The sequence below is a fragment of the Pygoscelis adeliae genome, unplaced genomic scaffold (genome assembly GCF_000699105.1).
Source record: "Pygoscelis adeliae isolate BGI_AS28 unplaced genomic scaffold, ASM69910v1 Scaffold126, whole genome shotgun sequence".
Classification (NCBI taxonomy): Eukaryota; Metazoa; Chordata; class Aves; order Sphenisciformes; family Spheniscidae; genus Pygoscelis; species Pygoscelis adeliae.
The window spans coordinates 593,521-621,213 of NW_008824896.1; the positions used below are offsets into that span (position 1 = coordinate 593,521).

The 27,693-nt window shown below is 46.7% G+C and overlaps 2 protein-coding genes across 2 annotated transcripts in view; one reads left to right on the forward strand and one right to left on the reverse strand.

The window, feature by feature from the left end:
- SMG7 (SMG7 nonsense mediated mRNA decay factor) overlaps window positions 1–15,867 on the forward strand; it is a 47,077-nt gene extending 31,210 nt beyond the window's left edge. Inside the window, 10 exon segments of the mRNA XM_009324634.1 lie at window positions 1–121; window positions 3,879–4,023; window positions 5,257–5,645; window positions 6,397–6,762; window positions 8,278–8,427; window positions 10,573–10,650; window positions 11,264–11,423; window positions 12,798–12,968; window positions 13,067–13,218; window positions 13,731–15,867. The exon segment at window positions 1–121 is cut by the window's left edge and continues 14 nt beyond it. Coding sequence (XP_009322909.1) covers window positions 1–121; window positions 3,879–4,023; window positions 5,257–5,645; window positions 6,397–6,762; window positions 8,278–8,427; window positions 10,573–10,650; window positions 11,264–11,423; window positions 12,798–12,968; window positions 13,067–13,218; window positions 13,731–13,844 — 1,846 coding nt within the window. The 3' untranslated portion in view covers window positions 13,845–15,867.
- A 1,459-nt stretch (window positions 15,868–17,326) lies between these two features.
- NCF2 (neutrophil cytosolic factor 2) overlaps window positions 17,327–27,693 on the reverse strand; it is a 10,737-nt gene continuing 370 nt past the window's right edge. The window contains exons 2-15 of the mRNA XM_009324635.1: window positions 27,301–27,383; window positions 26,859–26,967; window positions 26,498–26,632; window positions 26,019–26,126; window positions 24,975–25,034; window positions 23,752–23,795; window positions 23,394–23,535; window positions 23,027–23,089; window positions 22,560–22,638; window positions 20,845–20,888; window positions 19,952–20,103; window positions 19,762–19,873; window positions 19,351–19,513; window positions 17,327–17,424 (exon numbers count right to left, since the gene is read on the reverse strand). Coding sequence (XP_009322910.1) covers window positions 17,327–17,424; window positions 19,351–19,513; window positions 19,762–19,873; window positions 19,952–20,103; window positions 20,845–20,888; window positions 22,560–22,638; window positions 23,027–23,089; window positions 23,394–23,535; window positions 23,752–23,795; window positions 24,975–25,034; window positions 26,019–26,126; window positions 26,498–26,632; window positions 26,859–26,967; window positions 27,301–27,383 — 1,392 coding nt within the window. The remainder of the gene's footprint in view (window positions 17,425–19,350; window positions 19,514–19,761; window positions 19,874–19,951; window positions 20,104–20,844; window positions 20,889–22,559; window positions 22,639–23,026; window positions 23,090–23,393; window positions 23,536–23,751; window positions 23,796–24,974; window positions 25,035–26,018; window positions 26,127–26,497; window positions 26,633–26,858; window positions 26,968–27,300; window positions 27,384–27,693) is intronic.

A 27,693-nucleotide genomic window follows, 5' to 3' on the forward strand; every position in this document is an offset into this window, starting at 1 on the left:
CAAAGGAATAGTAGCCAATAAGAATGATGGAAAGAAGGATAACAATAAAAGAAAGAATGAGACCAAGAAGTGCGGCTTGGATAAGATGCAGGAAGCAGGAAAGCAGAACGTGGCAGTTCAGGTAAGCCTTTAGATCAAAGGATACTGTGTCTTAGGCAGTATGATGTTTGTGTCAGGGCCGTCGCTGCTTTATGTATAGAGTACAGTAGAGTCGAGGTCTCACTGTATGGCCCTGCAGGTACAGCTAATGCACAAAAAAAAATAAACACATATATCTCAAAGACCAGGTATTAGTGATCTTTGGGTCTCTGCCCTTTTCCTTGATGCTGTCTCAGTTTGTTGTGGAGGAAAAGGTAGGGAGCAATGAAAGGTGATTTTGCTATGTTAACTATCTTAAAAAACAGACTTTACCTGTTCCACAAATTATTCAGGCTACCAAGGCAGTTTGCACGGCCAGTTCTTAGTTATGTTCTTGGTCTGTTGTGAAGGATCTGGGTACTCTGCATTTTTGGTTCAGTTGACTTGTGCACATTCAATAAATTAAATATATCACAAAAGCACTCAGTTGTTTATGTGGAATAAGATCCTCCATACTGTGCGTGCAGTCAGGTGGCCCCCCGGGAAGTAAGGAAAGCCACACTGCACTTAAACTGTAATTTTGTGCTCAGGCGCTTGCTCAAAATTGTTGGTTTTCCTATGAGCTGCTCTTTTCTTAGTCATATTTTTGAGGCATTTTTCCCTTATTTCTGTGAGCGTTATGTACAAAAATGCTCACCTCATAAGTAGATAGTGAATTTACTGGTCTGACTTTCATTGAGTTGTAGATAAGGGTGTAGAGTTTCAGGGTTGGTCTGATCTGTACCTGGATAGTTTGGCTGCATCTCAGTCATTCCCTGATGACGTCTGGAGGCATTTAATGATAGTGATGGAGACTCTATTATTTCCCTAGAGAAACTGTGACAGTTCTTCACTGTTCTTGCAAGTGGAAATTATTTCCTAATGCACTTCATCTCCCTTGCCTCTGTGTAAGCCTTACTACTTCCCAGGACAGGTCTGCAGAATAACTTAAGTCGTCCTCTTTGCAACTGCTCTGAAGGCCTGTGTAATTGAGGTCTTGTTTTCCCTAGGCTAGACAAACCAGCTCTTTCAGTCTTTCCAGCCTGTGGTGTTAGGACCCTTTGATCATTCTTCTTGTTCTCCTGTTTGTTTGCTGTTAAACATCATCGTTATGAAATGGAAGGTCTGAACTGGCAGTGTTATGCAGTTGGTTTTGCAGGGGGTCCTACCAAGGCGGGGGTAAAGGGGAGTAGCCTACAGAAACCATGTGGCAATTGTTCATGAGTCACTGAACAAGAGTCTGGTATCTGAAAAACAACTTAGGTGAGTTAGAATAGCAGGTTTCTTATTTATTTGTTGAACGCGTCTGGAATGTGGTTGCAGGCCTGAGCACAACTCCCAGTTTCAGTGTTTGTGCCCCTGTCTTGCAAAATAAGGACTTGAGGCTGATAAAACCCACCAGATCTTCTGAGAAGTATGTGTAGGTTTTTGGGTAGGGAAGATATTTTAATTCTAACTCAGCTGATTTATCAGAAATTTGCTTGTCTTAGTCTTAAGAGATAACAAACCCAGGAAAAACTTATTTCAAACCCAGCCGTAGCGGAATCTGTTCTGATGTGATTGGTTACTCTTCATCTCTTGTTGAATAGAAATTCATTTCGATTTTTTTAGTTCCATCAGCTGTATTTGTTATGGTAACTATTACAATGAAATGCCTTTTGTTTTATATAGTTTGGTGGACTTAATTATCTGGACCTACTCCAGAAGATGGGGAAGGTTTGCTTCCCCCTGACTGAGGAGAAACCAGTGCAGGTTTTGCACCGACTGGCGGTCTGTTAGCACTCTGCTTTGGCCTTCCTTGATATTTCAGGCTTTTATCTTCTCCATAGCTTATTGCCTTCAAAAGCCTAAATGCTGCAAATGTTGCAGCTCCTACTTAGCAAAAATGTTAAGAATGTTATACGAAAGTAATTGGTCCTGTTGCGCAGATAAGTGGAAAACTTCCACGCTCAGACAGGATCATGAAAGTGTGGAAGTTGAAAGTGTGGCATAGGTTGAATCTCTGCTCTTTAGGGAAAATAATGTTAGGTGCCAAGGAAGGTTGCATGCAGGCTTGCTCAAGGTGTGACGTACTCTTAAGAGGCCACTGTGAAATGATGCTTCTCTCAAGCACCATGTAGGAACCCTCAGGACCACTGGGGGAGTAAATATTTGGTAGTATTGACACTTCTGAGATGAGGTCAAGTAGAAGCAGGGAAGCAACTGAAACTTGTCTGTCTTGATTAATCAATTTTAGTTATTTAGCTTTTACAAGTTAACTATAAATCACGCAGGGGGGTCTTTTGGAAGCCACCTTTGGAAATGTGTTATAGCAGCTTTGAGTTTATGATGGGCTAGAGCTCATGTTTTGAAATCCCACGGCAGGAAGAGTGTCTTTGAATTCTCTCCAACATTGCTATAAAAGAATGCATAGCTCTCAGTATGGGTTATAAAAATGTTTGACTCATTGCAGAGAAAAAAGGGACAGCATGATATAAGTTGAATATACAGAATGTGATGAAGGGCTAAGGTGGGCAGTGAATAGATGCAGCATGAGCAGGGGCTGCATTATTCATGGTGCTTAGCATCAGCCAGAACCTTGAGGTGGAGTTCCCTCCTGACTTCTTCTAGCAGGAGATCAAAAATGCACCCAAACCTCCCAGTCTTACAATCTACTTTTTAAATTAAATACAAAAAATAAACTATACTCCCATAATTTCCGAATGGGCAAATTCAGAATTATTTGAAAAAGAACTTAAGAAAGTGTTTTAATGCATCTACCCCTTTACTACTGTAAAAAGTAGTAGAAAAGACCTGCCCTCTAACTCCTTTCAACTCAGCAGCACTAAATGTTGAAATAAACCCCACACAGTTTTGGTTTGTTTGGTTTGGATTTTTTTTAATTTGGTCCTTGATAAAACCCTTTCTTTCAATCACCTTTGAGGCTTGGCGTCAGGTCTGCTCCTGGGCCCTTTCTGTATTGCCCGGGTTCCTTGCTTGCTGTCTTTTTCCTGCCTGCTCCATCTTGCATTCCAGGCAGTTCTGCCGAGCTGAACAGAAAGGGAAAGTAGTCTTCCCCTCTGTCTTCCTCTCCAGGAAGACCCAGACCGCAGCAGACTCAGAATCAGGTAAACATTACATTACATTCTTCTCTCTGCCTTTAACTGGTGCAGCTCTTTTAACAGGACATACAGCAGTTACACAGTAAACTGAAAGAGGTTAAGCACTTCTGCTATTTGTCTTTTATGCTCTCGGTCAAAAGAATTTCATAGTATGCAGGAGTTTGTGCATATACATCACCGTATGGATTAGGCTGAAAGAGTTCCCTAGGAAGAACGTGGTAGTGTTTGTTTTTTAAGGTGCTGCAGGTAAGTAGCATGAGTTAGGTTGAAGCAGTGCCCTAGAAGCATAATAGCATCTGCAGTTTTTGTTTCGTTTTTAAGGCACTGCAGGTGAGCAGCATGGTAAGTTCTTTGTATGGTCTGAGGATATTATGTCCGCTTCCCACTCTCTCGCTAGAGAAGGAGCCTGTTGCAGTCTTCTTGGTAGATATCCTTAGAGTGCTTTTGTGAGGTACGAGTGCTTGAGGACAGGCAGGGTAACCTGCCTGAGGTCAGTGAGGAGGGAACTGGGTTCCTGTGTTCCAAACCTCTTCCAGTTACTTAGGCAGAAGAAAATAATCTCTCAGACAATCTGGGAGTCATTTTTTGGCTTGAGACATGATGTCTTTTATTAATTACAGGAAAACTCATCTAATTTCTTCGTACTTTCTTTTGCATTAGGTGAAATCCCAGACGGAGATGAGGAAGACTCCGGTGTCTGAAGCCAGGAAAACACCTGTAACTCAGACTCCAAGTCAGGCCAGCAGTTCTCAGTTCATCCCCATTCATCACCCAGGAGCCTTCCCTCCCCTTCCTAGCCGGCCAGGTAATTTGTGTCGTTCTTTTGAAGTGTGATTTACTGTTGACTGAAAAGAAAAGCATGTAATAGTGGTTGCTACAGCCTCTGAAGGTAGGAGCTGTTTCAATGAACATGCATTCTCATGTTGAGAATCTTACAAAGTAGCAAAGAAGGGGCATAGCAGAACTGAAATGAGATAAATAAGATTCCTTATGCTTTGGAATCAGTCTGTCATGAAATCTGCCATCTTCCTTCTTGGTTAGTGGGTGCAAGATCAAGGAACTTCACGTTTCTGTAGTTAGTCAAAATATGACAGTCTTCTGTTAGCTCAGGAGGAAGCATTCTCTGTGCATAGGACTCCATTAAAAAAGATCAATCACACTGCTTTCTTCTTTAAAGCACAGTTTCTTTTGTAGTGCTGCTCATGTTTCAAGCTGTAATTTGTGTGGTCATCTTTGCTGTTGTTGCTGCATTGCGTGTTCCCATTTTGTTGTGGAGAGTTCCTGTCATACCTTGCTGTCCATGTTTGCTCACAAAATAGCTGGAAGCTGTATCTTCCCTGCAGCTATTACGTGTAGTTGCTCAATATAAGATGGAGGAACATCTTCCCTGTCCCAAAGTCAGCATAAAATCTGGCCTGAGAGACAAAGAATTAAAGCTTGCCTTCCAAACCTGGCTTTTCAGTGTGAACTATAGGAATGGAATCGATCTTGCGGATATGAGGATTTGTTTGCTTACCATCTGTCTCTTTATCTAAATTAATCCAGAGAGTGGTGATCCTTTGGGAGGAGGCAATAGACTTACTGATTGCTTCTGTCCGTTCCTCCAGAAGTTTAGTCCCTGAAAATGTTTGTGTTTGAGGGGGAGGGAACTTTGGGGTTAAAGCATCAAAAACCCCAGAATGGTGAAGGAAAAAGGTGGTGAGGAAAAAAAAAAAAGCAGGGAGACTGAGGGGTGTGGAGGGAAAACCTATGACTCTCCCAGATACTGTCCTGGCTGACTGTTATCAGTGCCTGGAATATTGCAAGAAAACTCAAGAACAAACTGAATCCTCCTGTGATCACAGCCATGTATGTGCAAAGGTGAGAAAGGACATTATAGTGCACGTATGCAAACTGTACTTAGTGTTTCCTGTCCTCATGGTCTAAATGAAAAAAATAGGAAGGGGGGGGGGGGGGGAAGAAAACCACTAAATGTTTTCTGGAGGGAGCTACCTGCTCTGCCAAATTGTGATTAAAGGTGCATTTTTATCTTTACCAGGGTTTCCACCTCCAACATACGTTGTCCCCCCTCCTGTGGCTTTCTCCATGAGCACGGGGTACACCTTCCCAGGTGGTGTTTCTGTCCCAGGAACCTTCCTCCAGCCCACAGCTCACTCACCTGCAGGAAACCAGGTGCAAGGTGGGAAACAGTCCCACATTCCTTACAGCCAGCAACGGCCCTCTGGACCAGGGCCAATGACCCAGGGACCTCAGCAAACACCACCTCCTTCCCAGCAACCCCTTTCATCTTTACCAGCTCAGGCAACAGCACAGTCTGCAAGCCAGTTACAGGTCCAAGCTCTGGCCCAGCAACAGCAGCAACAGTCCCCTACGAAAGCTGTGCAGGGCCTGGGGAAGAGCCCACCACACCACTCTGGATTCCAGCAGGTAAACTTGACTAATGCAATGTGCTAAGCTTCATTTAAAAATAAATGGCAATATTCAAGACTTAGGTTCCTGGATTGTCTTTTAAAAACTGTCGTTAAAGACCTTAGTGTGGAATTTTGATCTGTGAACTTCTGGGCAAATTTGAAAAAGAGCGGACGTTTAGTGGGTATGAATGTATGGTTCCGTAACTGAGAGGAAGGTATCTACTGGAATGGGAAGCTGGTCATCTGTTTTCTGTGTGTTTCTGTCTATAGACAAGGTACGAAGGTGATCTTTCTGATCAGTTATTTCTGTCTTAGGCCTTTCTAGTTTTCTTGTGTGTGTAATGAGGACTGAGTCTGAACCTCCACCCGCACTCTCCTTTTGGCTAACTTGGTTGCAGTGTCAGTTCCCTCACAGCTCTTAGTTTTATACTCGCATCGTGCTGAAGAAAATCTCCCTTCTGGCATCTCTGGACTTTATGGTGAGACCCTCCTGGTGTTGAGGGTAGCAAAATGCTGGCTCATACCTTAGTAAAGGGGTTTACAAGGTACTGGATTAGAGTAAGGATTATACTTGGCTGCTGGCATAAGGCTTGACTAGGGAGTATTAGATGCCTATCGAGACTGCATTTTGGTGAATAACATAGCAAATCAGAATGTTTGTGCAAAGTCTGTCACAGCTGAGCCAGACTGACAGTTTGAATGGAGTTAGGCATTCAGTTAACATTAATTGTTCCTACCCGCTGGTGAAATCATGCATTCTGCCTCAGTATCCGCAGACAGACTCGTCAAAGCAGCTCTGGAACCCACCTCAAGTCCAAGGCTCACTGGGGAAGATCATGCCTGTAAAGCAGTCCTATTACCTGCAGGCCCAGGACCCTCTAAAACTATTTGAACAGTCATTACAGCCTCCTGTGATGCAACAGCAACCTCTGGAGAAAAAAATGAAGCCTTTCCCAGTGGAGCCATATAACCAGAACCCCTCAGAAGTCAAGATGCCAGAATATTACTGGGACTCTTCCTATGGCATGGCTGACAATAGGGTGATGGCACAGCAGTCTAACATGGACCGCAGGGGAAAACGGCAAGGAGTCTTCCGCCCAGAGCAGGATGCTGTCTCCAGGATGACCTTTGAGGTAAAGATCCATGCTGTATGTGGTGAAAACCAATGAGGCTCTAATACTCCTGACAACTCTAGGAGTTTCCCTGTTTCAAAAAAGTAGGGAGCTGGGTATCAGTAAATGGGATTCCAGCAAACAGTGATGAATTCTCCATTTTAGTTGGCTTGTGTGTGTGGGATCCGGCTCTTGAAGAATTGGTTTCAAGTAGGTGTAAGTCTTGATCAGTGTAGATGTGACATTGATCTCTGCACTGTGTCTGTCAGGTTGAGAACCATGGCAGCTGATAGTTTTGGGGAAAATTCTTGTCTGGCAACTGATGAAAACCATAAAAGCCATCCAAATAATTGCAGTTGAATTATTACCCTTTAGATGAACTCTTAACACTCATATAGTATCTTGAGTGTGTTGAATGGCTGAGGCTGCAATAGTCAGATTGAGGCTGGAAATCAAGGATGGTAGGAGCAGTCTTGTCTTGGATTTTTTTTATTTTGTTTTTTCCTGCAAATCCCACCATGCAGTGAGAGAGCTGAATGACTTCCTTAGCTCTTGGTTGCACTAATGGAATACTTTGCTTCTGTTCATGCACTAGTGCTTCATGTTGCTGTTTATAAAACCTGCAATCTTTGTTATTTATTAACAATCCTGGTGTTGTCTCTGAGTGCTTTTGGTGATGTTTATAAAGAAACTTAAACAGAGCGCTCTTTAAACCTTTGGTCAGATGCGCCTCTGTAAATGCACTCAGGATTTTCAGAAGGTCAGCTGAGATCACTTGGCTTATCCTTTAGAGAGAAAAGCCAGACAATGTACAGGAGTCTGCCTCTACCCTGATGTCAGGTTGTGATTTTTAGATGGAGATGGGGTCAAAGCCTTGTTCTCATCCCTAAAAGGGAAACCTTGTCTTGGTGCAAGCATAGTGCGGTACAGATAGAAACTGTGCCTGTGATGCTTGTGTTTTAAGCATCCCTCACAAAAGTCAAGATGTCAAGTTTGATAAGCACTTTGCAGGGTTTTTTGGCCCAGTGGTCTGGTCAGCTGTACGTTGGCGTGGCAGCCGTTAGCAGTGGAAATAAGTCTCGTGGGATTCAAACTCCACAAATAGAGGAGGGAAGAAGATGCAAATGTAATTTTACTTGAAACCTAAATTACTCACAGGTCAGCTATAGAAGAATAATTGTAAGATTTTGTGTTCCTTGTCCTTGAATGTGAAAACGGGTTCAGTATTTGGCATGGATGCAATGGGAAGCACATGCTCCACTAATTAAAACTAGCTGCCCATCATTTTGATGGTGCGGCACTCCTCCCAGTAAGCATTACGTCACGTGGCTAGTTATGTTTTCTGCTCAGCGTTTTCTCTCTGTGTACTTCGACACGCTTCTGCTGCACCACTTTCTCACCTCACACTTCTGCATGCCACCTTCTGCCTTCCTCTTGCTATTTTCTCTCATCCTGCTGTGGCTTAGCCTCCTCGCCATCTCTTGCTGTTCCTCTTTCTGCCTTCTGTTGTCTCACTGTGCTCATTTCTGTCACTAGGACCCCAAGAGCTCCCCTCTGCTTCCTCCGGACCTGTTAAAGAGTCTGGCTGCCTTGGAGGAGGAGGAAGAGCTGATTTTCTCTAATCCTCCTGATCTTTACCCAGCTCTGCTGGGGCCTCTCGCCTCTCTTCCTGGACGAAGCCTCTTTGTATGTATTTGATGTAATACTGCTGCTTCTCACTCTTAACTGGCATCTCTTTCTTCTGTGAAATGATAAGAAATGTGAAATTCCTTTCTTTCCCCATCCCTCCTGTCCACTTCCCTGCCTCACCCTTGAGCTAGTCTTCACACGAGAGCTCAGACCAGCTGAAGGCACATGGTATAGCTCTTGGGCCGAATCCAGGCCTGCTAATTTGTTCAGAAAACAGACTAACAGTGGGGTTTTTTGTAAGTACAGTCCACAGGAAAGATGTTGATGCATCATTTAATGCACTCGCTCTTCTGCAGTTGCATGGGTTTAGTAATAAGAGCAGAGGGGAGCACAGATTCAGCTATGGAAAGTCATCAGAACAAGTATGGCTTATTATAATCTGCATATAAAAATTCCATAAAGGCAGGGAGAAGCTCCCTTACTAAATGCAGAAGAGATTGTAGAAGAGCAAGATGGCTTTGGAAGAAAATTGCAAGCAACTGGCTAAATAATCAGTAACTCCTATAGAAATACAGTCATTTTTGACAGACTGAGGGTTTTTTTTCCTACATTTATGTATTAAAACCTTCCTAGTTCACTAGCTGGAGGGTCTCAGAGCTGCTGAATTTGTAAATTGCCTCTGAAAATGCAGTATGCCTTTCTAGTATGGCTACAAGCAGGTTCATTAAATACTACTATTTCACATTAGTCGCAGTAACAAAGAAGAGCTATTTGTGACTCTACTCAAAATCTCTGATTAAGTCTATTCCTCAATTATTGTACATGCCATCCCAAGGAGCCAGTAGCAAAATAGACACCCATTTCTGTCTCATTAGATACCTTTGCTAAGAAACTAATAGCTACTGCTTCAGCAGCTTCCTTTGAAGCTCCTACTGTTGCTGTCTGCTGACAAATGGAAGGAAATTCTTCTCTGTGCAAGCTGTGTGGATATGCAGAGTGTGAATTTCATCTGCCTTTTAAAATGTGCTTTCAAAGTAATGAGTTGTTACTTTGAAAATCTAACAAGCTAGGAGCTGCTTGCCAAGAAAATGAGACTATTTGTTTTAGGTTTACAGGATAAAAGCAAAGATATTCCAGATATTGAGACCATGTTAAAGAGAGAGGGTTCAGGTTTTTGTTGTTTGAATAGTAAATTTAAAAACATCTGACATGCTGAGCTGGTATGAGTGCAAGAGGGCTTTTATTTGGAACAAGACTACAGCTTTCATTTTGGATCACACACAGTTTTAGTTATGGCTTCGCTAATTCTATGGCTTGGTGATCCTGATCCTAAATTTGGTGGTGTGTGTTTGTCCACCAGCTGAGCTTTATAATTTTTCTCTGATTTCTGTATTGATGGTAACTGATCCTATTTCTTCCCTAAATAGGCTTGTTTCAGAGACGCTATTTTTCACTGCTTAATCATAGTAAGAACCAAAGAGAAAGCTGAGAAATATTATGCTGCAAATAACAGCAGTATGAGAGGGGGCGGTGTAGATGATGGAAAAGGTCACAGTCCGTAATATCTTAACATGGAACCCCAGGGGAGTTTTGGAACCTCTGTTTTAAACATCTGGGTTTTTTTTCTTTCTCTCTACAGTTATTTATAATGAAAATGAGTGCTAAATGAAACTTGGACTGTTTAACCCAATTAAAAAAATCACAGCACTTGGCTGCTCTTGCTGTCTAAGAATGCCTATACAGCAGGGATGCTCTCAAAACTGAAAAATATTCTGTTGGTAGCAACATACAAGAGTCTAATCATGTTTGCAGGAGTCCTCTGATCACTGGGAAGGATCCTGTCTCGTTTGTACAAGGTTTTACACAACCATAGGGTTTTTTTGGCAGGAATCTCCTCCCTAGATGTATCAGACGGAGTATTACATGTATGATTTGAAAAGCTGTTCTGGCAGCGGGGTTTGCCTGAGACTCTCAGCTGTCATGATTGTTGATTTTTAGATCTTAATTACAGTTAGTTAGGGAAACTACTGATTTTTCTGCATTTGTTAGTTTGCTCCCCCTGTCCTCCAAGGTGCTGGAGCTAAAATACAAGGAAGGTTTTAAATGTGACCAAAAACACCGTGGCAGTTTCTGATAGCATACTTTCCTCCTGCTCACTACACTGAACACTAACTGCTGTTTTCCCCTTTTTGGTTTCTGAAGAAGTCCCTGCTGGAAAAACCATCAGAATTGATGTCTCAGTCATCTTTCCTGTCCCTCAGTGGGTTTTCTCTTAATCAGGTAAGTGAGGACCAGAGTCTGCAGCCCTTTGCTGTTTGAGCTTGCCATTAGACTAGGTAACACGGCAGAAATATGGGGATATCCTTTAGTTCAAACCAATGGAAAACCTGAAAGAAATCCATATGGGTGCCTAATTTCAGTCTGTATCAGCAAGATTATCTTTGCCTTTATCAGTTGTCTTCTTAAATTCACCATAGCTATAGTTGTGCACACGTACTGTTGAATCTTGCTGAGTTCATGGGCCCCTTGCTCTTAGTAGAATCGTGGAGTTGACTGAAAAGGTGCATCTCAAAGTGTTACGGTGTGTAGGTTTTTATTTCCTGAGCAATGGATTACCCGTTCCCTTCCAGAGAACTGAGCAGGGTCTTGATACAATTTTTGTGAGTACTTGGGAATTTAAAGATTTTGTGAAGGCTTTGCAGTCCAGCCAGGAGAAATCTGTCCTGATTCAGAATGTGATGGACTTCATGTTAAATAAAATGGTCAAAGAAGAGGAGGCTGGGGAGTGAAAAAGGAGTTAGGAAAATATTTTTATCTATAATTGTTTCCTTTGTACAGTCTCAGTGTTTGAAATAAATCCAATACCTAAACTCTTACGTTCATTTTTTTGCAGGAAAGATATCCAAATAACAGCATGTTCAATGAGGTATATGGGAAAAACATGAATACCAGCACAAAAACAGAAGTCACCCCTTCAGTTGCCCATCAGGAGACTTCACTATACTCTCTCTTTGAAGGGACTCCGTGGTCTCCATCCCTTCCAGCCAGCTCAGGTAATCCTGGCGTGGTTTTTCTTGCGTCTAGTGATTCAAGAGGATTTGAGTTAATTCTGAACCTACTGCAAGTTAAATGTAACTGGAAATTAAAAAAAAAAAAAAGCTTGACAAGGTGTCTGAAGGTTTCTGTTTGTTTTTCTTTATATATCCGCAGAAATATGAGGGAATTCTGTAACGTAATATAGCATAAGAACCTGGATTTTAACTGAAGTAGTTGAGCAGGGTAAAAGTTGTAGGAGGTGTTAAATCCTGAAACCTCTTTAACTTTAATTCCTGACAAGCATTTGGGAATAGGGCTTTAACTCAAACATCCGTATACATTCAGTGTTGCTTTTTTGGAAAAAGCAGGAAGAACTGGATTTCATAATGTAGATATTTGAAAGAGAAAGAAACTCCATGACTGAAGAGCGTGGAGGAAAATATGACAGTGGGGTTTGGTTTTTTGGTTTTTTTTGTTGTTTTTTTACTGTTAAGCAGCCTGCAAAGCAAACCAGCTTTTTCCTAGTAATTATCTCTAAAGGCATAAAATATAACTATTATGTCATGATTTTATTCTCACTAAAAATCCAGAAGAGCGTGAGGGGAGGAATTAGTTGAATCTAAGAAATGAGTGGATTTTAAATAACATCTGCACTGGATGAGATTTTTGGTTGCACTGAGACTTTTGCAACCAACGAGTAATAACCATTGTGGGTGAAGTGGAAGGAGTTGCAAAGTGCTTTTATTCTAGCAGGATTTATGGCTCACGTGGTTTCAGCTTTCTCTCCCTTAACCTCTTCATTCAAGACAGCATAGTCTCCTGCCACCCTGCTATGCTGTGTTGTCTTCAGGCATCGTTCTCTCCTGCCTGCAGATAGGCTTTTCCATGCTTGCTCTCCTCTTTTGCTCAGTATTGGGTTCCGATCTGAATTGCTTTAAGACTCATAGAAGTGTAAAACATTCACAGACTTCGGAGTTTGAGTTGTAAACCTGCAAACTCCTCAAGGTCTAATGTCTTTTTTTTTTTTAATTGGTTTGTCAAGCTTGGAGGCAGGTTTGGTTTTTTTTTTTAGTTTGAGAAAAGGTCTTCAAGAAACATGGGGAAAGCTCGCTTTGGCTAGCCAGCCCTCTTGAGGTTTCCTGGTTTTTGGTTTTTCTGGTAAGCACATGTATGTATTAAACACAGTCATTCTGTTCTTGTATATGCACAAAAATTTTCACTCGGAACTTAGGAATTTTCATTACACTCGTGTAATGGAGGGAATAAAAACTGACCTTCAGCATTGGAGGAAACTTGCTGATGGCAGAATTTGCAGCAACACTAAGAAATTCAAAGTCGGGAGGCTCCTGCCGTTTCTGTTGACCTCTTTCCTCTTGCCTTGTAATCACTAGATCATTCGACACCAGCCAGCCAGTCTCCTCACTCCTCCAACCCCAGCAGCTTGCCAAGCTCCCCTCCAACCCATAACCACAATTCTGTTCCCTTCTCCAACTTCGGACCTATTGGGACTCCAGACAACAGAGACAGGAGAGTCGCAGACCGCTGGAAAACAGATAAGCCAGGCAAGTGCTGGGTTCCAGGCTTGCGTGAAACCAGTTGATGGTGTTTTTTTGCAGTGGTTTTGCTATGTTCCTTTGAACTTCTCTTTCTCCCATTTTAGCAATGGGAGGGTTTGGTCTGGACTATCTCCCAGCAACATCGTCATCTTCGGAGAGCAGCTGGCACCAGTCCAGTGCTCCCAGTGGCACCTGGGCAGCCCAAGGCCCTCCCGCTATGGAGGACTCCTCAGCTGTGCTTATGGAGAGCCTGAAGGTACGTTTGACTGAAACTGTGCTCAGGAATGGGTGCTTGTCTATGGGGCCAGAAGATATCCGGTGATGGGTGTTAGCCTATTGCAGGTGTCAAGAGTTCAGCATCAGAAACCGAAGGTTTTTCCCGCAGGTTCACTTATGCAGGCAATGTGGGAGGTGTGACCAGTGCTGGAGGATGTCACAGTTTTCCAGTTCTTGCTGTTCTAGAATATTTTGCAGAACAAGACCAGGCTGGAAGAAATTATAACATGTGCTTTGACTAGTCTAAAATTAGTAATCATTAATGTGGGATGAATTTTTATGGTAATGAGGATTCTGGAGGAGGATAAGCTTCTTCCAGGGAGCCTCTCTTTAGAAGGCCTTCTTTGAAGTCTGGATAACTTTCACGATAAGCCAGGTATGAGTGATAGAGAAGAGGGAGAATATAGAAAACTGTCTCCGCTTTCTCATCTGTAAGGGCGGGGGGGGCTGTCTAATGCAAGGAGGTGCTAGCGTTTGGCTGTTTGTTTTTAGTCCATCTGGTCCAGTTCCATGATGCACCCTGGACCCTCAGCCCTGGAGCAGCTGTTAATGCAGCAGAAGCAGAAGCAGCAACGCGGACAAGGCACCATGAACCCGCCGCATTGAGACAGAGGTGGCAACCCTTGCAAATGAAGGCTCCATAAACCATGGCATGTTGGGTTTGCAGGACTGGCTCACACAGTCCTGTGCAGGTGGCAGCCCTCTCTTCTGTTCTTGCTGTCAGGAGGGCGTAAGTGCTCCACCAACTCACTGAGTGTGCACAAAATGTCTGCAGTGCAAGAAAACAACATCAGGAACTCTCCCATCCCCGGGCCCTCTGGAGGGAGAGAGGAACTGCTGTTTGTCTCACTCAGTAACCCGATATCACCGCCTCCCACCTTCTCCATCGTGCATGTCCCCAGCCACATGGGAAGTAAAAGCTGAGAATGAAGGGCAGATGGGAGAAGCCAATGAGAACTTCTCAATCCTTTTCTTCTCCTTGGGGAGATAAAATAGGAATCCATTAATGATTGCTTTGCTGACTGAGAATGTAGTTGAAATTACTCCTAAACATCTTTATTACTATCTCAGTAGTAAGATCACACTGAATTCTTCCGTACACAGACGTGCTTCGTAGTCAGTGTGTAGCAATGAAAGCCCCAGTTGCTGCTCCGGTCAGAGGTGGTTGGTGGCGAGGTGGGGCTCTATCTCCTGGGCTAGCGAAGGAGTTTCATGAAGGAGAGTCTGGCACTTGACACCGCTTCACCTTTCACCCAAAGGCTTTGGCCAGCCCATGGGTGGGTTAGAGACTCCAGCATGAAATGCCCTCCTCTCAGTAGGTGTTTGAGCTATAATCGGTGATGTGGGGCATTGCAGCACTCTGCTGGACAAGCAAGTCAACTGCTATGGGGTTTTAAATTAATGTTTGATTCCTGTACATTTTACTGTTGCATAGTGGCTAGCCCCACAAAGGGCAAGCTAGTCTGTGCATTCACACCCTGACTCATTTTAATAGGTAGGTAGAAAGCTTTCAATGGTTTTTGGTTTGGTTTTTTTTTTTCCTTTCTCTCTCCATCCTCCCATCTTCGCTGGACGCTAGTAGTTTCATTACCAATGTGCGACATCTCTCAGAAAATAATCAGGGGTCCAGCAGGGCTGGGTAAAGCCGACAGTCGGCCTGGACAGTGTGGAGTGTACGCACCCCTGCAGGCACACATCAGCTCCGCAGAAACCCATCCCCCCCATGCCCCCAGCTGCAGCCCCAAACTTTCAGAATGAAATTGAAGACACCCGTGGACACACGTGTGTAACCCACACACGGAAGAAAGCATAGTGCTGTTCATAGATGAAAAGGTGCAGAAGGGAAAAGGAAAATGTTTTATTTGCTATTTATTAGGGGAAAGAAAGACTGGAAGCTTCGTTAAAGAAAAGGACAGCATTTTTGCTAGGTTTCCCAGGGAAGTTACGGAAACAATCTCAATGTCCATTTGCTGTGTTTAGCAGTAGGGGTTTGTGTGATGATTCAGGATCTCTGAGCTGGAAGCCAGCTGCAGAGCAAAGCACATGCAGGAGCCGAAGTGACACTGGAGTCTGGGCAGCCCCAAAGAATACAAAAAGGGAAGACGGAGGAGACACGATACCTCTCCGGGGGTATGAGCAACTCCCCCACGATCTCCACCTTAGCAACATCACTGTTCTTTGTTGCATCTCGAAGCTGTATTTCCTTTAAAAAGTCCAAAAAGTGAAGTTTCCACTCAGTGGTAATATGAACCAAACCCCTCTGTACTTCCCTCCAGCCCTCCCGGTTTGTGTATCGAGCTGTGCACCCAGGCAGCTGCGACATTCCAGTGTTTGAACCGTCACTGACTTGTGCACCCTAGGCAAGCTAACCAGGTTCGCCATCTCGCTCCCGGCAGTGCCAGGGTCCCAGCCGCACTGTTCCACTTGTGCATGAGCATCCGGCCTCGGGAATGCGTCTGACTCTTGGCTGGGACTCCCCTCCCGCCCTCCGATGCCTGGGGGAGCAAGGGAAGGGGCCCCCAACAGAAACTGGTTTGTGTCGTAAGCTTTTTTTGTGTTTTTTGTCTGTCTGTGCAAGAGCTGCAGCTGCTGAAATCAGCTTTGCCTTTAATTAAACCATGTTCTCTCCATCCAGGTCTGTGTGTAGCGTTTATTTCCTGTGTAACTTGGCTCAGGCTTTTAAAAACGTGTTATTTTTCTGGAGAAGTCAGAAGAAGGTTTGAAGTTGATTTTTTTTTTTTCCCCCTATTCGAAAGAGATCTAAATAAATCACAGATTCTGGCTTGGGCTCAATGCGGATAATTGGATCGTGGTTTTGTTACCTGTGTGCAGTGCGGTTTACGTACCGAACCAAAAATCTGGGACGGGAGTAGCTTGCAAAGCTCTTCTTCAGTTGCAGGCTGAACCCGGTAGAGCACAGGCAGTAGGAGTTGGAGGACACAGATCCTTCTGCCGTTGACCTGCCTGCAGATCAGGCTGTTGGCTGTTTGCAGCCAGTTTTTAAACAGCATACTTCCAAATGTGTCAAAGAAAACTACAGAGGTGTTCTGTTTTTGAAACGACAGGTGTTCGTTGTATCCATGCAACTCCTCAGAATAAGTTCCTTTAAAAATAAATATGATATGTAGGTTATTGGGACAGCGGGGTTGTCCAGAACTTGTGTGATAAGATCCGAAGTGGGGAAACCACTGCTCTTAGCACCTTCGAAGCAAAGCGCTCCCAATGCTGTAGGTGGCTGGCTGTATCTACAGCTTGCATGTTTTGAGGATGGGGCAGGGTAGACAATTTTAAAATGCCAGAAGGACCAGCTGTCAGCAGCCGGGGAAGGTGAAATACTGTGACAGTAGTGCCCAGGGCAGAGAGGGGCAAGCGTCTTGGATAGGGAAGAGGGCACCAAAAGTTGCGTAGGCTTTTATAAAGGGGACAACTTCGCTGCTGTATGACCTGCTGAGACTCCAGGCAGTGTCTTTCTAAGTTACTGTCTCTTCTGACTGCTGAGAAAAAGCTTTGAGATACGTCTCCCAAAGGTGAAAAAAATCTGTATACTTTTATTGGTGGGGGGTTTTAAATCACTGTGGTTTGAAGTGAATTGTCAAGTGGAGTAGGGTGAGGCTGCACGGTGTCTCTTAAGCTCTTGGGGTTGGCAGTAGTGTTTTAAGGAAGCAAATGCTGTCAGAAGTTCAGCCTTTCCTGGTCTGTAGCTTCCTGAACGCCAGTTCCTCTTCCGGATCTGTTGGCAGGGCAGTAAATGCAAGTGGCACCACCCTCTTGTGGGTTTTCCCAGCTGCTGGCATGTCTTTATAAAAGCTTTGTTAAAGATAGGGCAGGTGGGATAGAGCAAGTCTCTTGGTAAGCACAGTTTTTAGGACTGAATGTATTCCTAACAGGAAGACAATTAGCAACTTTTTAATAAGTATCTGTTTTAGAGAACAATGCAAAAGGTAAAATAAAAAATAAAGCTTTTAGTACAAGTAGCAATAATATTTAAAGTTCATTTTCAGATGCAGTGATTAATATGAAAACTTCTTAATCGCAACAGTTGAATTCTTAATTTCTTTCCACGTCCACGACTTTAAGCTCTTCTGAAATCACATCTCCGGGTCGTCAGTGTTAGACTTTTGAACGAAAGCAGATGGGAAGATGCCTATCTTCCCATTGCACTGGCCTTCTAACCAGTCTTCATTCACTGGAAGATAAAGTCAGCATGGTTTTTGTCACCCTAGGGACATACAGGAGCATAATAACCTCCACGTGCTACAGACAGGCCCAAGATCACCATTTTAAGGTTTTTCTGCTGATAAACCTTTTAGCCATGCTAAAGCCTAGTAGAGAGAGGAATGTGGAGGAAAGGGGCTGAGGAGGAGTGAGGTAGAGAGCAAAGTTGTAAGAAGGAATGCACTGCCAAACGAAGGCAGGAAAAGTAGATCAACAGAGACCAAGGGACTTAGAAACTGCCTTGAATAGAAGACCGTGGAAACAAAGTGAGTGTGGAGAGCAAGGAAATGATCTGAGATGGACTGTCCTCTTCAAGATGCCAACTAAAGTGTATTTTCACCTGCTGTTCCATGTTGATACAAAAAAAAAAAAAACAACCCCAAAACAAAACCCAAAAGCCTTTGCTACCCTGGGTTGAGTAAAGCTTAGGAGCTCTGAAAACTCGCTGTGGGGAACAAAATGAGGTGAGAACCAACTTTTTAATGGGAAATATTTAGCTCAGCAGTGAAGGGGGGAGTAGGATTTTGGGGTGTGTGTGTGTCGTCAATGTTGTATGGTGCAAAAACTCACCTGTACAGCGATGGAGGGGGTACTATAATCACTTGTGTACCACTGCCGAAGCCTGCCAGCCAGCACAAATTAGCGATAGAGCTACATACAGCAAAGTATCATAATTTGTCCTCCCTCTTGTGTGTGCTGCACAGACTTGAAAGGATCCAACTGAAAAACATGTACTAGATCTTGCTGAGATTTAGTCTGTATTTAAGCCTCAATTCTCGTAGAAGCACTAAAGACTATATTAAAGAGGATTGTGACTAATGGAAAGAAAAGCAGCCAGAAAAAGGTGCCAGGTGAGGGGAATGGAGTAAAAGCATTCTCCCATTGCAGGGGCGGCAGCCAGGATGAGACATCTCCTTCAGAAGAATAAACTGTGATCAGTAAAGTTAAACACAGCTCAAGGGAAACTCCCATCTTGAAACTGTTTGGGGAAGGGGGTGGCAGAAACGGGTGTGACGAAAATATGTTGGAAGAAGTATATATAACACTGAGACTTGGGTGGGAAGCCCATGGTAGAGCTGGAGGAGCTCTGCCTGCGCTACAGCACACAAGGCAGTTGCGGTGGAAGAACGCACTTGTTGAAAGCAATCTTACAGATGTTGGGTCCTGCTTGTCTTGTGGCTCCAGAGGACTGGCTGGAAAGCTAAAAACCCTGTGCTTAGTCAGGAGCATGCAAAGCAGAGGCTGGAAACACCTCAGTAGGTTGGATTTTTTGTTTTTTGTGCTTCATGGGGATGGACCAAATTTGCCTCGTGAATGTGGAAACTGGAAGCTCGGTGACACAGCTCTTAGCGATGTGAAGGAAAGCAACTCTTATATGTGTCCTTAGGTTGTCCTTTCCCCTGGCTTCCAGCTGCCGCCTCATGCTCATGCAATCTCTGCAAGCTTCTTTTCTAACCTGTCTTGTAAAGTGTTTGCATTCAATGCAAGCTTTCTCAGAAGTGCCCTGCGGCAGAAATCTGAGCAGCCGGTTTTCCATCTAAAGGTGGCAAACTGCAACTTGCAGGAGGAGAAGTTTGTTATCAGTGAAGGCTGCCTGAGCCAGGCTGTTGCTCTGCAGGTCCCCAGCATGCAACAGTTTGCTTTGGAGGACTGGAGGATTTGGGAAAAGAGATCAAAGTCCCTAGTGAAGCTTGTAGGCTCCACTGAAGAACATGCGTCCAGTGTCTGGCCAAATACCTGAGAGTTTTTGGCCTGACTGGCAGATGTTGGGAACCCACAACTTCCACTGAACTGAGCAGCAGCTGCTGCAGGTGCTCGGCATCCCAAGGTCAGACCCATGCTCTCACCAGAGCTGGGAAGTCCCTCTCCTCCCCTGTTGCAGAAGGAGCACAATTACCTTTGGATAGAACAAGTATCACATCTCCTGCCTGAAACTCCAGGTCTTCAGGCTGGGTGGCTTCATAATTGTACTGCGCTACAACTTGGGTTGGTCCCGTCTCCTCCAGTGTTGCCTCCTGCAGCGACTTCTCTGGTTTGTTGTCCAATAAAAACCCCTCTCCCTAGGGCAGGAAATAAGCCAGTAAGGACACCTTTTGGCATCTCCTTTTTCTTTGTACCAGGGTAAGAGAGACAAGCTTTGTTTCTCCTCTTTGCCTGCTCTTTCCTCCTCTGCCTTTCAAGAGGTCGCTGGCTTGCTTTGAAAGCCACCAGCCTGCACTCGTGGCAAGAAAAGCAAAGGCAACATCTGCTAAGGTTCCTTGCTGGGAGCGGGCAGAAGGGGTGATTGCCACTGCTAGCTGTAACTGACCTCCGTGATGTCACACCAGACTGTCAGACAGTTGTCCTTGCTCTGGCTCCAAGCCGCCTCCAGGTTCTCCGTGCTCAGAGTCACCAGTGTTTGGCTCTCCGCAGGCTTGTACCTGGGCACACGGAGGACATGGGGTGAGGGTGGGAGCCCTGAAAACAGCTCCTGCTGCCCGCAGTGGGCAGCGCCTCACCTCAGCTGCGTGTGCTCAGGCAGGAGCTCCAGTTTCTTGCAAACCAGGTCCAGGAGCTCTGTGTAGGAACGGCCTGGCTCGACTTGCAGGGCGACCGTGTATTTGTAATGCACCTTGAGGACGTTGGGGCTGGAGACAGCTGCTTCGGCCTGCTGCGGGTGGTAAACTGGATGTGAGAGCTGGTGTAACTTGGTGGGGGCAGGGAGAGGGACCGGGACATGGAAACCAGTCGCCTGAGTCAAATCTGAGCTGTGGGGCATCAGCTGGCTGCTGGTCAGGGAAACATCTCTGCTAGCATGTGCAGCCTTTGGCACTTCCCTTGGGGCAGGTCAGCGGTCATGCCACCCAAGCTATGGTTGGATGTGTGGCTGGTTGGCAGCCCTGGTCTTGTCCCAGGAGAGAGCACAGTAATAGGTTAGGCATTTAGCAACCAAATTGTGGCTTTTGGGTGACCAAATTTGAGGTGTGTCCACCCCCAAAGCCCCTCATTTTTTTTTTTGAGTTGGGATTGTTGTGTTTTCCCATCTCTCTTCCCGTTGTGATCTTCTGATGCACTGACCCTGCCCAAGAGCACGTGCATTACAGCCAAGCTCTCTCCTGTTTCTCCCTTCTCAAGTGCCACGAGTTGTACAAGGGCTCTGCCAACAGCCATGGGTCCGGTGGGGAGCAGACCTGCAGGAGACCTCCTAAAAAGCAGCCCTAGTCACCCAGTTGGGTCCTGATGACCTGCTGACCCCTAGCCCTGTCGTTATGCTTTGGAGAAGCTCCTGAATCATGAAAACCTGAAGCACTTCCAGGGCCGTGGTGCTTGCTGGGCATGCCAGCACCTTTCAATGTGCAATAAATATGGGTTTGTAACATGGACCTCGGGATCTGCATTCACGAGATGTTACCTTGGCTGCTTCTCTCAGCTGCGTCACAGTAGCAGGAGCATACTCTGTGGAGGAAGAAAGAGATGGCCCAGCAAGTGGGATGGGGTAAGCATTGCTGCTCTGTGCTTAAATACACATTCAGATCTGCAGCCCTTTTCCTTGACACCCATCATTATCTGCAGCAACCAACCCTGGAGCCATTTGTGGTCTCTTGGATGGATGCAGCATCAGCTGTGATGAGATTCATCCGTAAGATTTAGATATAACCACCAAGCAGAGGTTTGGGCTCTGTGCCTTCCCTCTTATAGGGACAGGAGCTTTAGGGGTGGGATGGCTTTCCTGAGTGGATTTAAAAAAAAAAAAATACATGAGCTGCTGGTTCTAGTGTCTTTGCTCTTCTGATCTCCCCAGGTTCACACTGAAAACCGGAGGCAGTCCTTGTCCTTCACTGGGGTTGTAAAGCTAATTTCAGACCTCCAGGTAGGGTGATTTGATGCGGGTTTGTTGAAGTCCCTTCACAAGGATCTGCTCTACGTTTTGTCAGTGCTTTGACATGACTGTGCTTGTTACGGAAAGAGACCTACACTCTTGAATGCAGTCCCACTGCTAGACCTGCAATGGCTTTTGGTGCCATAAAGACGCTCTCTGAGGTTGCTGGGTCACTGAGATGTTTGCCCTTAACTCCCATGAACCACAGCCATCTTCGCTATCAACTTTACCACTGGACTGCCTATGAGGCTGCTCTGCTTGGGACATGAGCCCTGTCCTGTCAGTAGTAGACTTTAGGTTCACATTTCCTCACCATCGACTGGCTCAGGCCCGCCCCAGAGCAGGAGGCTTGGCAATTGCTTGTCCACATATTCCTATTTTTTTTGGCAGGTTGGCCATCGATAGCCAGAATAAACTGCAGCAGGTTAGCGCCCGTGTGGTACAGTCTCTGCACGGTGATATTTTCTACCCCAAATGGGTTTTTCCTGCAGCGATTTGGAGTACGCAGCTCAGCCGCAGGCTCCTACCTCCAAGCACTGTGTGACGTTTTCTAGAGAGGGCAACTAGCAATGCTTCTTCCAAGCTCTTTGTTTCAGCTTGCTGACACACATTCACTCCCCAGCTTTAAACTGCAATTTTGGACCGTGTACCTGAGCACTCCTGCAGCAGTGTGACTGCAGGTGGCAGCGCCCTGTTTCAGCTTCCCAGCATCCTGAACCAACTGTGCCGGGGGCGGTGTGGTGGCCCTGGTGCTACCATCCCTGCCCCAGGCCTGGGACACGGGGTAGCATCGGCCAGGAATCCCCTTCCCAGGGCAACTGCAGCTCCTTTAAACCTAGCCCAGCTCAGAGCAGCACTAAAACCATCGCAGGTGCCCTGCTCTAAGGAGAAGTCTGTAAGGAATCTTCTACTCCAAGACTTGGACAAGCTGGGTCACTTGCCCTGTTCCTATCCCCAGGCCCTTTTTCCCATTAGTTGCTGTGCTAATTAAGAGCACGGAGGGACTTGCTTTCCTCAGGGACCCACATGCTCTATTTTACTCTGTCCTCAGCACTGCAGTTGCCATCTCTGCCTCCTGCTTTAATGCCTCTCCATCCTTGACTGCAAATGGGCCTGGGAGCGAGATGGAGATGAGCCCCAGCTCTGGTCTCAAAGTGTGAGGACACGGCACCGAGGAGACTGTCTCAAACCTGCTGCCCAGGTTTTGCCCCTAAAGCACCCCCATCCCTTCAGCTCCCCTCACTGACCTGGTGCTGGCCGCCGTGGCTTTTCTGGAGCAGTGGAGTTGGGTGGCTCTGAGATCTCGGCTTCAAGAGGGATTTCTTCCTGTGCCAGATGGGAAGAAGGTAGCGCTGTCAATCCCACCCTTCCTAAGGGAGCTGGGGCGCTGCTGCCTCGTGGAGCCTCCCCTCCAACCCACTATTTTTCCAAGGTCTGTTTGGGGTCTTGAACTGGGGAGGGGTGACTTTGCTACCCCTTCATCTCCCCAGCATTGCCAACCCACCACCTGGGGGCCATCGGCACAGCATCTGCCCAGATTTTACAGGTCTTTGAGCTCATGTTAAGGTGACCATGATCCAGAAGAACCAACCCCAGCATTACGAGGGGGGGGAGTTGCAGGTAGGGGTCCTGCTGGAAGGCTCAGAATAGGTGGTGGGTGAACATGTGGGCATCTGCCCTCCCCAGGACACCATCTCCTCCTGGGCCTACTCACCTGGATGCGCAGCTTGTTCTGGAGCTCCACGGGCTCGAGATAGTTGCAGGGAACGATCCCTTTCTGTGGGGGAAGGAGACGAGTGGGGATTCCTTGGCAAGGAGGCAACCCGCTGCTGGATGGACGCAGCTGAGCTTGTCCTTGCCCTGCCCTGAATCCAGGACAGTCCCTGAGGCTCGAAGGTTAGTTGCTGCAGGTTGGGTGGGTTTCACTGAACCCTGTGGCCTAAGCCAGGGTGGACATAAGGGACTTAAGTCAGAAACTTATTTAGTTGCTGATGGCAAGGCTTTGCTCTCTAAGTCCTCTGCAGAACCTCACAGCGTCCGCCCCATTGTCTGCCCCCTCCTGCCAAGCACGCCCCTGGTACCTTTCCGTTGAACATCACTGTAGCCCAGTTGTCCTTCTCTTTTTTCAGGACAAAGACAATGTTTCCCGGCAGGACCTGCAGCTCCTCGGCAGTCTCGGGGATGAACTCGTACAGGATGCGGTGCGGCTGCCCTTCAAGGGCCCTGGGTGTGGGAGTGGCAGCCGGGTCAGGAAGGTGGGCGATATTATTGTTTTATTTTGTAGGAGGAACCCAGACCTCTGTCTCCTTTTTTCTACGATCCCTTCCCCACGTCCCCTGAGTTTAGGATGCCGGGTGGACACTCAGCTGCAATGGTGAAGGATGAGGTTGGACCTGGCTGCAAGGGTTAGCAGCATTGTCCATCCTTCATCCAACTTACCTGAGGATTTCTGGGGTCTTGGGCCTGGGTGGAGGACCAGAGGCCTGCCAACAAGACGACAAACAGAAAATTATCAGTAATCTGGAGGACTTCAGTTGCTTTGCAGAAATGTCCTGCAGCCTTCTACCACACCTGCCATCACCCCTACATGGTTCCTTCCTTCCTGGCCTTGTGTTGGGTCAGATGATTTGAACCTAAAGGGAGGTTTTTGCTGCTTTGCAGCTGGCTGCAGTAGGTTTTCAGCTCTCTGCCACCCTGATGCGTAAAGCAACTGCCTTTTGTGCTGTGAGGAATATCACTGGCTTTGCTCCTTCAAATGAGCAGTTTCCAAATTCTTCCACCTGCAGTTGGTTTTCAGAGGCACAATCCTGTTTTCACTTGTGATTCTGGTTTCAGCTCACAGAGGGTTGAGATCGTGGATTTGAGATCAGCTAGTTTAAGCAGTAAGTTGTGCTTCCCCATATCTTCCCATTATCGTGCTTGCAAAATCCCCAGCTGCTGTCGTGGTGCTTTATGGTCTCTCCTGCCTAAGTAATTCAAGGTCTCTGGTGGATTTATCAACCCTCTGAAGAAGCTACTTGAAATAGTCCTCACTCCTGCAGCGAGGTGTCAACACTTGGTTGCACTGAGAAGAGTGTATTTTATCTTGCTTAACGGTGTTGTAGGCTACTACAGTTGCGCTTCCCCATATCCTCTTGAAAAGCTCCTGTAAAAACTCTCGGGTCCCTTTAGAGATGGAAACATGCTGCTACGTCATCAGGAAAATGGCAATGAAAATGCAAAGGGCTTCAGGAACTGGGAGAAAGATGGAGAATGAAAGCAAAACTGCTTTTGCTTCTCTGATGGCTTGAGCTGAGACGGATGAACCCAATGGATCTTACAGGGAGGGTCTGAAACCACTCTTCCGAAAGCCGTTGCCCCGCAGCAAAGGCGGGGGCAGAGGATGTGCCGCCAGGCTGCTACTTCCCTGTTCAGGGAACCAGGTTAACCTCAACCACAAACGTAGGTGGGTTTCGGCTACACTCTCCGATGACGGAGAGAGCAGCTGAGATGTGGGGGCAGTGTCCGCCTCCTCCCCGTGGCAGTAGCAGAAAGTTCACAGTGGTGATGCTGCTGTTCGCTCCCCACTGTGAACCAGAGCCCTCGGCACGCTGTGGGATGATACCCATCCCCACGTCCTCCTGAACTTTTGCCAGGGATGCTGTTCATCGGTGGTGCCTTACCTGTGGTTGGAGTGGAGCAAATCCTGAAAAATCGTCCTTGTCCACCACGGATGCCACCACCTAGAGCCAAAGAGAGGCAGTGACTTGGTGCTCATAGACCTCTCTCAGACCTCTGGTGTCCACCCTTCTCCTTTGCTGTTGGCCAAGCCAAGCTCCTCAGGATGCTTCAGGTTCAAGAGGCGCTGTGATTTTAGGCTAAGCATCTTTGACTACAGACTGAGTGCTTCTGGCACCAAAACTCACCTCTCAGCTGTGGCAAGGTCTCAGCTCTTAGCCTCACCATTACTGCAGTTAGAGTCACTATAACCTAAAAGTTTCCCTTTATATTTTAATCACAAATGTTGAAGGGAGTCAAAGAGTCCAACTCAAGCCCTTACCTCCTATAGGCAACTTTAAACATCATTTAGAAAGTTCATAAATGTTTGTGTGCAAGTTTCTGGCACCTGACACCCGAGGAGCTGCTTGGCTCTCAGTCAACCGATTCCCCAGTGCCTGCACAGCCAATGGGTCGCTTTCTGGCAGAGCACTGCTTCCCAGGACCTGAGCCCAAGGGCGGCATCCCAGCGCTTGGATTTTGCACACTCATGGGGGAAAAGCTCGCTCACTTATCTGAGCTGAAAAGCCCCTTTCAAATGGAGCAGGGGAAGAACTGGAGATCATTTGTGGGTGTCAGATTTTAAATAGCTTCTTTTCCCCTCCCTGAAAGGATCTTGGCTGGAGTTGATGCTCCAGTGGGATCTTTCCAGCTCATTGCTGACTGACAGTCCCTCATGTCACACTAAACAGAGAAACTGAAAATAGGCCATGCTCTGCAGAAACATGCTTTTAGCTCCTCTGTTCCTGCAGACTCCCTGTTCCCCAAGAGACCCCTACATGCCATCCCTCCCTCCACACCCGGGGGGATCCCTGAAGCATGGACCAGCTCTGTATCTCTGGTTGCCCACCAGGCACCAGATAGCAGCTCAGAGGGGTGGTGAGAGGGTAGTCAGCAGCTCTCTTCAACCCACAGGCTTGGCCTGAATAAATAAGACATTTCTTTCTTACCATAGCTTTTCCCAAGTAGTCCTTCTTCTCCAGCTGAGCCACTTGCTTTTCGTTTGGTCTAAACAGCTTCCCTGTGGGAATGGCCACCAGCTCATAGAGCTTCTGCTTCTGTAGCACAGAGAAGTCATAGCGGTCTTCAGAGGTGAGAGCAGGGACTGCTTAATGTCCTCTTCCTTCTACCTCTGGGATTAAGGTCTTGCTCCATAAAGTCAAAACACACCGTGACAGCCCGACCCCAGCCCTGACATGGTCCATTTAACCCAGTCTTCCCATCCCTGCCTCCCCAGTGACCCACAGCTCTTCCCACCAACTTGTGTCTCAGTACGACACCCGCATTTTGCTCAGCCCGCTGCGTTTTTCTCCTGCTCTGCTAAAGCCGTAGCTAAAAGGTGGTTTCTCTGTTACTGGGATTTTTCTCCCTCCTCCCTGTGGGACTGCTGTCAGCAAACCCGGCAGCTGTAAGACCTGCTTCTCCTTACCAGGATGGCTTCCATCGCCCTCTCGATCTTGTTGTGCTGGGGCTCGCTCTTCATGCTCATGGCCAGTGTCAGCTGCTCCTCAGCTTTCTTCCAGTCCTCCATCGTGGCGTACACCAGCGCGATGTTATAGAGTATCTGCCAGAGGGATGGGAGCAAGGAAATGAGCTCTTAAGAGCAGCCGGACACTTGCCAGGAGCACGGTGAAGGAGAGGACAGCAGGGTGGTGGCACCGCACAGAGCACTGTGCCAGCTTGCTTGCTTTTTTGCAAGGCATGAAGAGAGGTTGGCTGTGTCCTCCTTAGATTTCTTGAGACGGTGAAAAACCCTTTGGGATCAAAACTGCCAGTCAAGTCTTTCTCACCTCACAAGCAAAGAGCCTGTACCGCAGCCCCAGGATCTTGTAGTCGATGAGCTGATTGCCTCGCAGCTGGGCCAGCGCCTCTTTGAAATCCTCGATGGCCTTTTCATGGCTGTGGAGCAGAGGACAAGGGCGTCACCACCTCGTGGTGACACTCTGGCCACCTGGTACCCCTCGCAGGTGCCTCTAAATCTTTACTTAAACTTGTTTGAGTTTAGTTGGGTCTCTCCTATCTCCTTGTAGTGTTTTCGGACACCCCAGGGGGAGAAGAGATGCTCCAAGGCTGGTGTTAATCCCAAGACTGCACTGCTGATGAACAGGAGCCTGTTTTACCCTGGGGGTTGCAATTTGGCCCCTGGGGTATCAACCTGCCTGGGGCTGTCCTCAGCCAAAGGCTGGCATCTCTGCAAGTGGCAAAACCAAGACATTAAAGCCCTCCACTCACTTCTGCCTCTGGTAAAACACAGTCCCCCGCTGGAAATAAGCCACCGCCAGGTGCTTGTCGCAGCCGATGCTCCGGGTGAATGCCTGCATGGAGGTAGGAGTGGGGCAAAAAGGGGGTGAAAAGGGAAGACCTTGAAAAAACTGAGGGTGTAGAGCGGTTATACCTGTCCTACTTTAGCCAAGGGGCCCAAGCTGGGCTGTGGGCTGTGTCTCCCTACAGCTTTGGGCACTGGGTGGCGGAGCCTATACCAGGCTCCTAATTTTTTTGAGCTGGAACCATCTGTCACTGCTCGCTCGGCAGCTTAGTGCCCTGTGGTCAGTTCGGGGAGGGAGAAAGTGCAAGTAGCAAGACGTGCACCTCTTCTGCCGCTTCGCCTCTGATTCACCGAGAAAA